This window comes from Sminthopsis crassicaudata, chromosome 4 (genome assembly GCF_048593235.1).
Source record: "Sminthopsis crassicaudata isolate SCR6 chromosome 4, ASM4859323v1, whole genome shotgun sequence".
NCBI lineage: Eukaryota > Metazoa > Chordata > Mammalia > Dasyuromorphia > Dasyuridae > Sminthopsis > Sminthopsis crassicaudata.
Window position 1 is genome coordinate 104,415,275 of NC_133620.1, and position 13,105 is coordinate 104,428,379.

The 13,105-nt window shown below is 33.9% G+C and overlaps 1 protein-coding gene across 5 annotated transcripts in view; it reads left to right on the forward strand.

The window, feature by feature from the left end:
- Positions 1-13,105, forward strand: part of LOC141565663 (C4b-binding protein alpha chain-like) — a 66,404-nt gene that overhangs the window by 40,049 nt on the left and 13,250 nt on the right. For 2 of the 5 annotated variants that reach the window (XR_012489081.1, XM_074309052.1), the window contains exon 7: positions 6,878-6,965. The exons of 1 other annotated variant lie outside the window; for it this stretch is intronic. Coding sequence is in view for 3 of the 4 variants with exons in the window: in XM_074309052.1 (XP_074165153.1) it covers positions 6,878-6,965 (88 nt within the window). In the remaining variant the exon portion in view is untranslated. The remainder of the gene's footprint in view (positions 1-6,877; positions 6,966-13,105) is intronic. 2 more of the 5 variants (XM_074309051.1, XM_074309050.1) reach the window with 1 other exon arrangement.

Here is a 13,105-nt window from a genome sequence, read left to right on the forward strand (position 1 = left end):
TTAATGTCTCTTTTTCTCCTCTCTACTATTGCCTGTGCTTGAGGATTAAAAGGTATCCCAGTGGTGTGTAAAATCTTATACTGTGCACACAAAAGTATTCAAAATGTTTAGAAGTATATGCAGATCCATTGTCTGTTTTTATTGCTGGTGGCACACCCATAATTGCAAATGCTTATATAAGGAATTCAGTGACCACTCAAGCTGTCTCTTTTACTGCTGGTATTGCAAAAGTGAATCCTGAAGTGAAAAAGTCTACCACAACATGAATAAAAGACAGACAACCAAAAGATTTGTAATGGGTCACATCCATTGCCAAATTTCATTGACTCTCAAACCATGAGGGTTCTTTCCTGGAGGGAATGTAGGAGCATGGAAAGGAATGCAAGCTGTATAGGCTTTTACTATGCTCCTAGATTCCTCTCTTGTTATTCCAAATTGTAAATGTAAAGCTCAAGCAGCCTGATGCTATTTAAAATGAGATTCTTAGGCTTCTTGAAATACAGGAGTATTGGCCAACTTGGTTAGAAGGCTATCTGCCTTTTAATTACCAGTCAGTTGGTCATAGGTGACTGGAAGATTAACTCCACTATGACTATTTTGTTGGGCTTATATCTTATAGAGCTCACTATATTCAGAAAGTTATGGCAAGTTTTGTCCAGGTCCTAAGCATGTCCTTGCTATAGATTTCTAGTCCCTGTGGGTAAAGACTTCATGAGCCAAGTTCTGTAATAACATCTTAACATAAGCTGATGTAGCCCCATAAAGAGAGTAAGCCTTTTTCAGGTCTTTGAGGATTTCCATGTCAAAAGGAGTATATCTTTTACTTTCGTGACCTGAAGAGTTAAACTGTTGAATCACTGGATACATACTGATTTTCAAAACATCTAAATCCTGGCCTTCTTCTGTGGCTTTAAGTAGTACCTTTTGCAATCTAGTCATAGGAGGAGGGGGGTGATTGCTGAGGGGGAGGTGCTGGTGATATCACTGCCCCTCCCACTACTCCTTCTCTCTCCATACTGGAAGGTGAAGTTGATGGAGGTGTGTCAAGAACCAGTTCTGGTTTAGGCAGAGTTGAAGCTGCCAGGTCAGAGCAAGAATCACCACACCCTTCAACACACCCTTCATCTTCACTTAATTCCACGTGCCCTCTAGGGTTATGTCTATTAATCCGGTCATTGTCTTCCTCTTTTTCCTCCATTTCCTCATCTGGCTGTTTTAAAATTTTTTCTTTTTTCTATAAATTGCAGGATCTTTAAGGCCAATTGTATCATGGTGTATGTATAAAATGTTTCTTTGGAAATTGAATCAGAACCATTATCATTATAATATTCACAAATTTGATCTCCTACTAGTTTCCAATTATCTAGTCCTATTTCTTCTTCACTGAAGAACCAAGGGGACTTACATTCCAGTGTATCCACGAGTCCATTAATCTGCTCCCAAGTCATAATTAAACCCAGTCTCTTTATCAGTTAGAGTATACTTCCTGTAGATCTCCTTAGGGGTGGTTTTGGGGGTGGGAGTGGGGATAATCTTTTCCTAATATCTGCCCCATTTCAGCTAAAAAAGGTTACTGGTTTAGCCCTTAACAAAGTAAGTTCCCTGTTTGTCTATTAAAATACTCACTCTATTTCCTGGTCCCTAAGGGTTTCTTCAGTGAAATTAGGGTCCTTGGACCTGCATTGGGTGCCAAATGTGGTGAGTGCGCTAGCACCCTGGGTACCTTAGAAACAGCCAGATAAGCAAAAATCTTTATTCTTGGTCTTCAGTGGTAGAAGTGAAGGGACTGGATGCATGGGATCTCTGCGACCTCACTGCTTCGTCTCTCTTGCAGAAGTGACCCTGGCTAGTCTCACTGCACTTCTAGTCCCTTCCACAATTCTCTGTATAAATCAAAGGATTGGGCCAGCACAGGATAGTGGGCAGGGCCATTTTTCAAGCATATTCTTATAGAATATTGTCCAATCAGTAATTAGCCTCAAGTGCTTGATTGTCTGACCCCAGTGTATTGACTCAGGAGTTTCAGCCCTTTACAATCTTAGCCAATCTGAGAGGTGTGCAGTGGCACCTAAGAATTGGCTTAATTTGCATTTCTCTGATCAAGTAATTTAGAGGACCATCCTATAATTAGTTCTGTATTTTCTCTTTTGTTTATTTTTGTAAATTTACCCAAAATTGAGTGTGCATTAATGTCTTCTACTTTTTTTGTGTTACTATCAAAACTTCTTATAGTGTAGTATATACTATGCTTTTTTATAATATAGTATATGCCATACTTCTTATAATAAAGTTAATTTTTATTTTATGAATTTAGATGCTAAGATATTTAGAGCAGATCCATTTAATCTTAATATTGTTTTGTTATGTGACTCCTCTCAGCATAATGTAATTTCTATATTTACATCCATGATTATATAGTTATAACAACTGATTTCTGTGCCTATTTTGCCATCTTTATGAAAACATCCTTTTTGAATAATTCTTCTAGTTGTGTTCTTTATGCTCACACATTCATTTTAGTCTCTGTGCTCTTCATGGGATTAATCCAAAGAAAGTTTTTGAGTTCCCTCTTCTTAAAAAAAACAAAAAACTTCTATTATTACACTGTAAATCTTGCCCCTTTTCCCTTCATTTCTATTGTGCTTCATTCTTTAAAGTTCATGTAGGAAACAGAAAACAGAAAAATATTTCATATGGTAGAAATTTGCCTTTTTGTGGTCCATATTTACTCCTTGTTCTCCCCATGATTATTCTCTTTCCCATATGCAATAACATATCCTCTAACTTCTTGATGAAGGCATAAGAAGGGAATTTTTTTCTTTCTCTGTTCCTTCCTTTCTTTTTTTTTCTTTCTCTTTTTTATTTCTTCTTTTCCCCTTCTTCCCTTCCTCCATCATTTCTTTTTTCTTTGTTAATTTCTCTCTTCTTCCTTCCTTCCTTTTCTTATTTCCTTCCTAACTTCTTTCCTTTTTTTTTCTTCATTCCTTCTTCCCTCCCTCCCTCCCTTCCTCTATCTCTCTCTTTCTTTCTCTCTCTTTGTTTTTATGTTTTTCTGTCTGTTTCTCTTTCTGCCTTTCTTCCTATCTTTCTGTTTCTGTCTTTGTCTCTCTTAGTACCAGATTGTTTTAGTGGGTTTATTTTGTATACTGCAGCTTTGCTAAAGTTGTTAATTCAACTGGTTTTTAGACAATTCTCTAGGATTCTCTAAGTATATCATAATATAACTTCAATGAGTGATAATTTTGTTTTTTCATTGTCTATTTTAATTGCCTAAATTTCTTTTTCTTCTCTTATTCTTATAGCTAGCATTTCAAGTATAAAATTGAAAACTAATGGTGATAATGGCATCCTTGTTTCACCCCATTATAGATACTGCTTGCTGCTGATTTTAGATAAATATTACTTATTCTTATGCTTTTGTGTGTGTGTGTATTTTTAAATAGGAATGGATAGTATATTTTTTCAAAGACTTTTTCTGCATCTATTGAGATAATGATGTGGTTTCTGTCAGCTTTATTATTGATGTGGTCAATTATGCTGATAGTTTTCCTAATATTTCTAAATCAGCCTTGAGTTCCTGGTATAAGTCTTACTTGGTCATAGTGTATTACTCTTGTGATATATTGCTATGCACAAAATCTGGAGAGAAATAAGTGGAGTTTTTTTTTTAATAGGTCATCTTCTCCTACATTTCAGGAGGTATCAGTTTTTCTTCCCTGTCTTTGCTCATACTCCTTACCTCAAGCATTTATGCCTCTTATCATCCTCATTCCTCTTTTTGTTTTAAACTCAGAGCTAGGAACAACTATAAAATCTAAAATAAATAAAATTAGTTTGTTATATATATATATATGTGTGTGTGTGTGTATATATATATATATGTGTATATATATATGATCTAAAATAGTCATATGCACACAAATAACATATGAATATATACAACCTAAAATAGATTGTCTATACATATAAATAAATAAAATTTAAAGTTGATAAAGTTAGCTTTTCTTTAGGAGTCTCTTTGCATTTACTGTACTTTAATTCTTTCTCATTTTCTCCTTTCTCCCTCTTTATCTCTATTGAAAAAAGAAAATTACTTGATAGTGAGATTCGTTTATTCTTGTTTTTAATATTTTAATATTTCCATTAGATGGAAAGTTTGGGTTAGATTATCTCCAAGATACTTCAAACTCTAAATGCCAAAATTCCTGTTAACAGAATACAGTATAGATCTTATTTCTTTAAACTACAGATTGAAACAACTTCACTCAAACTTACAGATAGTTTCACATCCTATAGGCCAAGACCCTGAAGAATATTTTGTATAGGATTTAAAAGCAAGGATTCCCAATAGATGGTGAGTTCCTCTAGTTAGTCCTATTTACAGATAATGCTGGGTTACTTGTATCAAGTTTTAAAACATTACAGAGTTTCCTCATTGAAATCCATGATTATTCAAAAGATCAGGAAAAAATTGAATGGACACAAAATGCCTATTCCTAGGTTATCTATAAATTTGGATTGATTGGGATTTAAGTACACACATTTGAGGTAGATATTACAGATGGATAGTGAATTGGACCCAGAAGTTGATAGGAAAAAGAGATTGAGCTAGAATATATTTAGGAAATTATGTGGTACTGATAATAATCCCAAACACAAAGATCCGAGTACAAATGTTCTCCTGGCAATACTATAAATATTAAACCACTGGAATCTCTGAGAAATTAATATTAATTAATGTTCATTAATAATGTTAATGTTGTTGATGACCTTGAGGAAAATGGAGATATACCTGGTAGACATAAGTGAGCTGTACCTAATAACCTAACTAGTCTGGTATAGTAGATAGAACACTGATCTTAAAATTAAGAAACAATGTCCATGTTACCTGAAATTGTCTTTCAGCAGCAATGTGACCCTAGCTTCTTGAAAACAATAGCAGTGAAAGCTTAAGATAAAAAAAAAATTATCAATCTAAAAAATCTTTGAGAATGGGCCTGAAGATAGACTTTAACATCAGTTACCCCTAAGTTCTTGTACACTTATAACTAGGTTGGACACAGAGTGACTGATTTTTCATCTGCAACAATTCTCAAAGATCATCTATTAAGTCATAAGACATTGCATTGTATTTTGGTGAAAGAACTACTCACATGGATAGAATGAATCCTTAAGGTATTAATATTATCCACATTTTAATGTTTGAAGTAAGAACTAGAGCATATCAGAAAGTAGGTGATAGAGATGTGTCTTGTTAGCACATGGTGATAGACACTGCTGAGTGAAGAGCAGCTAGTTTACAGTATCCTGTGAGCAATCACAGAGTCTTCTAGGTACTTTCCAGGTGCTCAGATGTTTACTTCCTGCTGAACACCAATGCATACAGATTTCCTGTCTTTGGCTTTCTGTTCTTCTTGCTTTCATCTATCATGTCTTCCATGCCTTTCCATGCACCTGTTGATTGATCTCTTAAATACTTTAGCTTGAAATTGGTGTTTATTTCTTATTGTTCCCCAATCAGCTTCTCTTTCTGGTAGATAGGGCACAGGACTTGACAAAACCATGTACTATCACACCCTTCAGTCATGGTAGCAGTCAAGCCTACTCTACCTTGATAGGTACAGGGTAGAGAGAAAGTCAGTTGGATAGTACCATGTTCTCTAAGGGTAAAATGTGCCCCATCAGACTAATATGCACTTTTCCTAATACTGGGCTTACTCATCTTGATGCTCTTCAGATTCTCTTCTCACATTGGTTCCCAATTTTTCTACCTCACCGATGGAAATGTTTTTGCCTTTTTGTTCCTTCTCCTCAGAAGTGTTCCTTGAACTTTTCAGGGTTACTAGGTTTATCTGACAAACTAATTCCTGGCAATGATCTAGTGATAGAAGGCTATTAATAGTAGAGCTAACTCTACCACCTCTCTTGTATGTACATATACTTTAATACTCATCAGCATAGGTACTATTCCTGGTTTACAAATAATCTATGCCTCCTCATTCTATATGATGTTAGCTTATACCTCCATAAAGCTTATATAGAAAATCTGTCCAATGGTTTGTACCATTGATTCTTTTGGCATTTCTTGGATACAAGTAAAGCATTTGAGCTCTGAGAATGATTTATCTGGCTTTGTGGGTCTCATACTAAATTCACTGGAAGCTCATCTTTTCCCTTCTAATGTTTTTCCTTTTATGAAATGATAATACTCATAATCTTCATATGCTCATAATCTGAAAGGTAGAAGGCACCTTGGCATCTATCTCATCCAAGGCATGCAATTCATATATTTTCTATCTTCCATCTCTATTATATTTTGAAATAAATATGGTGCTTCACTGTGGTGGTTAGCAATCTTTACTATATCTTTCTTATATCTAGTATAAACTACAACATAATCCCTTTTTCCTACTTAATCTAAGGAGACCACAGGATTGTGGGTTTAGAGTTAGAAAAGATCTTAGAAGCCACCAAGTTCAGCTCCCCTCTCCCATTTAACAAATAAAGAAATTGAGGCCCAAATTGGTGAAATGATTTGCCAAGTTTCACACAGTGAGGAAGTGTCTGATGTAGGATTTAAAACCAAGCCTTTCTGAGTCTATTACACCTACTGCCATTTAAAGAGAAGTACCTAAATACTAATGTTAGAATTAATAAATGAAATCCTATTTTTTAAACTTCTCAAGAGATTCTTTCTCAACACCATCATTAAAAGTTCCTGATCCAGAAAACATCACTAAATACATAGATTTTTGTGGTCAGCGGCATATAAATAATAATTGAATCCGTGGAAAGTTATAAAATCATCAAAGTAGAGAATGTACAGACAAGGGGTAAAATATTGCATTTTAACTAAGTTTACTTTTTCCCCTCTTAGGTGTTAAGTCTACCACTGTCAGGACCACTACTACTAATACCATCACCACCACCATCACTACTAGTAAGTATTTTACCAGTCATGAAAGGTAATATTTTAATTTACCTTTTTTTTTTCCTCTTTCAGATATTTGTGCACAGGAAGTTCTCCTTTGAACTTATATTTTAAAACAAAATGGCTTGCCATCATGGTTGCCAACTTTTAGATGATTTCCATTCTTTCAACATCTTTCTTAAATCATGGTACCCAGAACCAAATAGTCTCACATGTGATCTAACCAGGGCAACATGCAAAAACCTATAATTTCCTTTGTTCTGTATATCTCTTCAGTAATTCAAAAAAACTATGAATTTCACTGTTGTGAGGTCTTCTTCTATTAACACAAATCACTACTGCATCCTACCTTTGTCAATGTTTTTGAGTTACTATAGCAAAACTAACTAAAAAAACAATCATTATTACTCTGTGGCTAACAAAACTATTTTTTGCTAATTCATCTTTCTAAACATAGTTACTTTGCCTCAGATAAATGTCTTACCAGCCTTTTATTCTAATGGTTTCCAATTCAATTAGAACTTCCAGAACTTCTAAGCTATTGATGTAGCCTTCTATCAATCAGTAAACATTTCTTAAACACCTATTATGTGCCATGCATTGTGTTAAATGCTGAGAATACAAAAAGAGGCAAAAGACAACAATCCCTACTGTCAAGTAGTTGAGATTATTTTCATGTTCCAATGAAATATCAGAGTACAAATACTGTATTTCTTTTTTAAATTTTTAAATTTTAATTTATTTATTTTTTTTAATTATAGTTTTTATTTACCAGATATATGCATGGGTTTTACAGCATTGACAATTGCCCTCCTTCCCCCCCCCAGATGACAAGTTGACCAATACATGTTAAATATGTCAAAGTATAAATTAAATACAATATACCAAATACTATATTTTTAATGATATGGCCTTAGATTGTAACCAAATGTTTAACTTATAGCATACTTTCAAATTATATTGAGCTTCCAGCCTACTAAGATCACAAAGCTGTTTTCACATGCATTTCTATATAGCCATATTATCCTTGTAGTGTACTTGGGAAATTGTTGTGTGGAGGGAGGAGGGTTTAAAACTTGGATATAGGACTTTTCATATGTCTCTATTAATTTGAATCACTAGTTCATCTTTTTGAGATTATTTTCCAGTGTACTAAACATTCTCCTGGTTTTGTGCCATCATAATTTGATAATAACTTCATCTCTAGTTAAGCTAAGTTAGTGATAAAAATTTTTTTGAATAAAACAAGAGCCTTGTAGAGACACTAGCGTTCACCAAAACCCTACTTCTAGGTTTCCACAAATCAATTAATTGATATTACTTGGGTTGTTGGCTAATCAATTAAGAATATACTTAACAGTTCTGCCATCAGGTCCATCTTTATCTCATTCAGATACTTTGTTGAAATTTAGGCATAATAATTCTGTCAAAATTAAATTCAACAAATAGTTATTAAATGACTGGTATGAGGAAAAGAAATCAGCATGGTATGATCTGTTCTTATGAAAACATATTGTACCTCTGGTGACCACTGTTACACTCTGAAAACAACTACAGTTATTCTCCAAAGAACTTAACCACAACTCCTAGCAAAAGCATCAAAAGATACATTGAATTTGAGGTTTGGGCAGTACAGTTGAGTGATGTTATCCAATAAGCAATGGGAAATGAAAAACTTGAGCTCAGAAAAATTAAGGAACAAATATATAGATTTGGTAATCTCATCTCCATGAATAAACTGAATCAAAGCTATTGAAATAAATTAGATTAATACGAGGACAAAGGCAGCAATTTTGTGAACATTTAGTACTATATCAGAAAATTGCTAGTTTCTCTTTCCTGGACAAAAGAAAATACAGAATTTCAGCAATTCCCCATATCACTTCCTTTAGCTTCTGAACAAAGAAATTATATAAGAAAGCCAAATCAGATATTCTGCTTTTAGCAGAGGAACTTCTCAGAAGGTTCATTCATTCAACTTCTTCTACATACAAGGCAAGGAGGCATTGGTACTTGGGGGGAGAGGTTTTTAAAGAAGATCTTCAAGTAGACATTACTTGAATTCATGCTTTGGGCAAAGTTGGAATAAATAACCCAGGACCCAATAATACAGGCACAGAGCACTTAATAAATATTTATTGAGTGATGGATGCATTGATTAATGATATCTGAGGTAGTTTTGAACTCTTCAGTTTTATAGCATAAAAAAATAAATAGTTTGGACTTTCTTCTTTTCTTTTTCTATAACAAATTTTCCCATAGACCAAACTTTTTTGTGGGGGAGGGAGAAGGACACTAATGAGGTGAAGAGATATGATAAGGTCACTCAGCTAGTAAGTGGGGAGTGTCTAAGGCTGGATTTAAACTCAGCTCCTCCTGCCTCCAGGGTCAATGCTCTATCTGCTGTACAACTCAGTTATCCCCGAAGCCCAACCTCTTAAACAGATTTAAATTTTCTCTGCCTCCTTGGAATATTTTTCTTAGATTACTTTTTTAGTTCTATATATAAACTTTTCATCCTCTGCAACATTCTGGAGGGTATTAAAGGATTTCTTCAATCCTTTTACTTTTTCCTTTCTCAGTTGTATCAACATTTATTACATAGATAGATGTTCATTGCTTCCAAAAGAAATACGACAAAGGAGGTTTCTAAGAAAATGGCAGAGTAGGTCAGAAATTTCCAAATTCTCCATATTTCCCCCACAAACAAAATAAAATTGTGCCTCAGGGAAAATATGGACCAAAGAAAAACAAATAAGAGTTGAGGCAGAACAGCAGTTCTCCTAGGACAATTGAAAAAGACCCCAACTAGGGCTTAACCAGCATGAAATGTAAACAATTCCACCGAAACAATCAGCAGGGAGTCCTGGGACCAGCTGGATTTGGAAGTAGCTTCAGCCCAAACCACAGAAACTTTCATCTTCCTGATAGTCTGGAGAGTCCCAGGTCTCAGTTCAGGAAGACTGAAGGAATTTTGGTTGATTAGGAGAGCCAGGCCCAGCTGTGGTGCAGATTTGGCCCTGGGAGGAAAGTAACCAGCACCAGATGAGTGCAGAAGCAGTGGGGCAGGAACCCTAATGGCTGCAGCTACTTGGAGAAGGGGGGGAACATTTGATGTGGGGTTCAAGATCCAAGGAGAGAACTGAAGGGAAGCTAGAGGCACCATTTCCCCACCACAGGAATAGAGATGCCTACACCAATAAGTTATGTTTTTTTGTTTTTTTGTTTTTTTTTTTAATGAATAGGCAAAGGAGAAACTAATTATGAGAATAGGAAAGACAAATTCATCAACAGAGGAAAATGTTGAAATAAAAAAATACCACTGCTACCCCAAAAAATAATATTAAATAGCTATCTGCCCAGAAAGAAATTGTAGAAATCAAAAAGGACTTTAAAAACCAAATGAGAGAGAAGAAAAATTAATAAATGAGAACCATCCAAGAAAAACAAGATTATGGAAAGAAAGTCAACCAACTAGAAAAGGAGATCCAGAGGCTTAAGAAGAAAATAATTCTTTGAAAATTAGAATTGGGCAAGGGAAAGCCACTAAAACCAAAACTATTAAGAGGCCAAGAAGTTATGAAACAAATTATAAAGAATGAAAAAAATAGAAAAGAATGTAAAACATTTAACAGATCTGGAGAATAGATCAAGAAGAGAAAACAATAATTGGACTACTGTGAACAGAATAAGAATCTAGAACCTTGTTATAATAATGCAAAAAATAATCCAAGAAAAATTTCTGGAGTGATAGAATATGAATTATAATAGAAAAAATAGAATAGAAAAAAAATCTACCCTCACCATGACAGAGATTCTCTAAGAAAAACACATAAAAACCTTATTTCTAAATTTCAAAATGCCTGGGTCAAAGAGAAAATTTTAAAAGAAAAAACAAAAACAATCCAAATATATTTAGAATCATACAGGATTTACCAGCAGCTGCAATAAAAAACTAGGCCTGTGGCCAAAAGTAAATGAAATATAATATTGAATGGGAAAAAAATAAAATTCAATAAATTCACTGATTTTCAGGATTTATATTAATATAATGCATATCTATAAATGTGTATATCCATATGTATATATATATGTGTGTGTGTGTGTGTGTGTGTGTGTGTGTATCAGTACATGTGTATATGTGTATATATGTATGTGGATGTCTGTGGTTATAAATATATATTTATACAGAACTGTAGCCTTATTGGGGGAGAGGAAGAGAGATAAGAGGGGGGGAAGAACAAAGTAAAAAGTACACAACAGAGAGCAAAAGCATAACCTACAAGTAAGCAAAGATGGACAGTCATGGATATGTCTTCTACTATTATATATGTTTTCTTGAAATAGAAATTTATTGTCACATATTTTGGTTCCTCCCTGATGTTCTACTAGGCACATGACAATATTTTGGGGCTGCTTTTTTCTTTTTTCTTCCTTTTTTTTTTTTTTTTTTTTTTGCTATTTTGTATTTAGTTTTAATTAAATATAAAATCAAAAAATTAAATTAGAAGAAATACAACAATAGAACAAACCCTTGTAAGTCACTATAAGTTTCCTCACTTTGTATACATCTTGAATCACAAATCTATTTTTCCTTGCTGCTTAAAGTCCTTGTTTGCTAAGGAAGTTCCTATTCCTGAGCATTCATAGATATATGATCATGACTTAGAGCAATCTTCTCTGAGACTTTCTCCCATTCTTACCTAAGCAATCTATATTTATCCAGATACTAGAAATCAGAAATTAACATAATGCTTCTAATCTCCTAATCAATAGCTATCTGTGAAACTTATTTCTGGATAACTCCAAATCCTCTCCCCATTTTCTAATTCTCCTTTCTTCTCTGCTCCATCACCAAACAAAAATAGCCTCATTACTTTTTCACTATGTCAATTTGAGGAAGAGAAAAAGCTTAGATAATGGTAATTTATAATAATGAATATAAACTGGTTCAATGAGTATTTCCAAAGAATATTGATTTTGAGGTCAATATCACCTTGGAGGGAGTTCTTTAGTGCAATTCAGAGAATTCTTTCCTTGGTTCTATATTTTTCAACTTCTATATCAATGTCTTGGATAAATACATAGAAGACATAAACTTGGGAGTATAGTAGGATTAAGAACTAAAATAGGAAAAAATTAACAAGATCAGTTTATAGGAGAAAATGTTAAATTTCATGTAGATATATTAAAAATAATAGCTTTTATTTATTTTCAATGATAGTTTTCAACATGACCCTTGCAAAACCTTATATTCCAAATTTTTCTCTCTCCTTCCACACTTCTCCCCTCCCCTAGACAGTAAGTAAAACAATGTGGATTACACATGTACAGTTTTTCTATATATATGTATTTCCACATATATCATGCTGCACACAAAAAATCAGTTCAAAAGGGAAAAATTGAGAAAGGAAAAAAACAAATAACAATAACAACAAAAGTGAAAATTTTGTGATGTGATCCACATTCAGTATCCATAATCCTCTCTCTGGATGCAGATGGCTCTTTTTATCACAAGTCTATTGGAATTGTCTTGAATCATCTCATTGTTGAAAAGACCCAAGTCCATTACAGTCACAGTGGGTTCTTTTCCCTTTTTTATGATCTCTTTGGGATAAGACCCAGTAGAGGCACTGCTGGATCAAAGGGTATCTTAGTTTGATAGCCCTTTGAGCATAGTTCCAAATTGCTCTCCAGAATAGTTGGATAAGTTCATAATTCCACCAGCAATGTAGTAGTGTGCCAGTTTTCCCACTTCCCCTTCCAACATTTGTCATTATCTTTTCCTGTCATCTTAGACAATCTGAGAGGTGTAAAGTGGTATCTTAGAGTTGTCTTAATTTGCATTTCTCTAATAGTGATTTAGAGCATTTTTCATATATCTAGAAATGGTTTTAATTCCTTCATCTGAAAATCATCTGTTCATATCCTTTGATCATTTATCAATGGGAGAAAGGCTTGTATTCTTATAAATTTAAATCAATTCTCTATTTTAGAAATGAGGCTTTTATTAGAACTCTTGGATGTAAAATTTTTTTCCCAATTTTCTGCTTCATTTCTAATCTTGGCTGTACAAAAACTTTTTAATATAATCAAAATTATCCATTTTACATTTCATCATGTTCTCTAGTTCTTTTTGGCCATAAATTCCTTCCTTCTCCACAGATCTGAAAG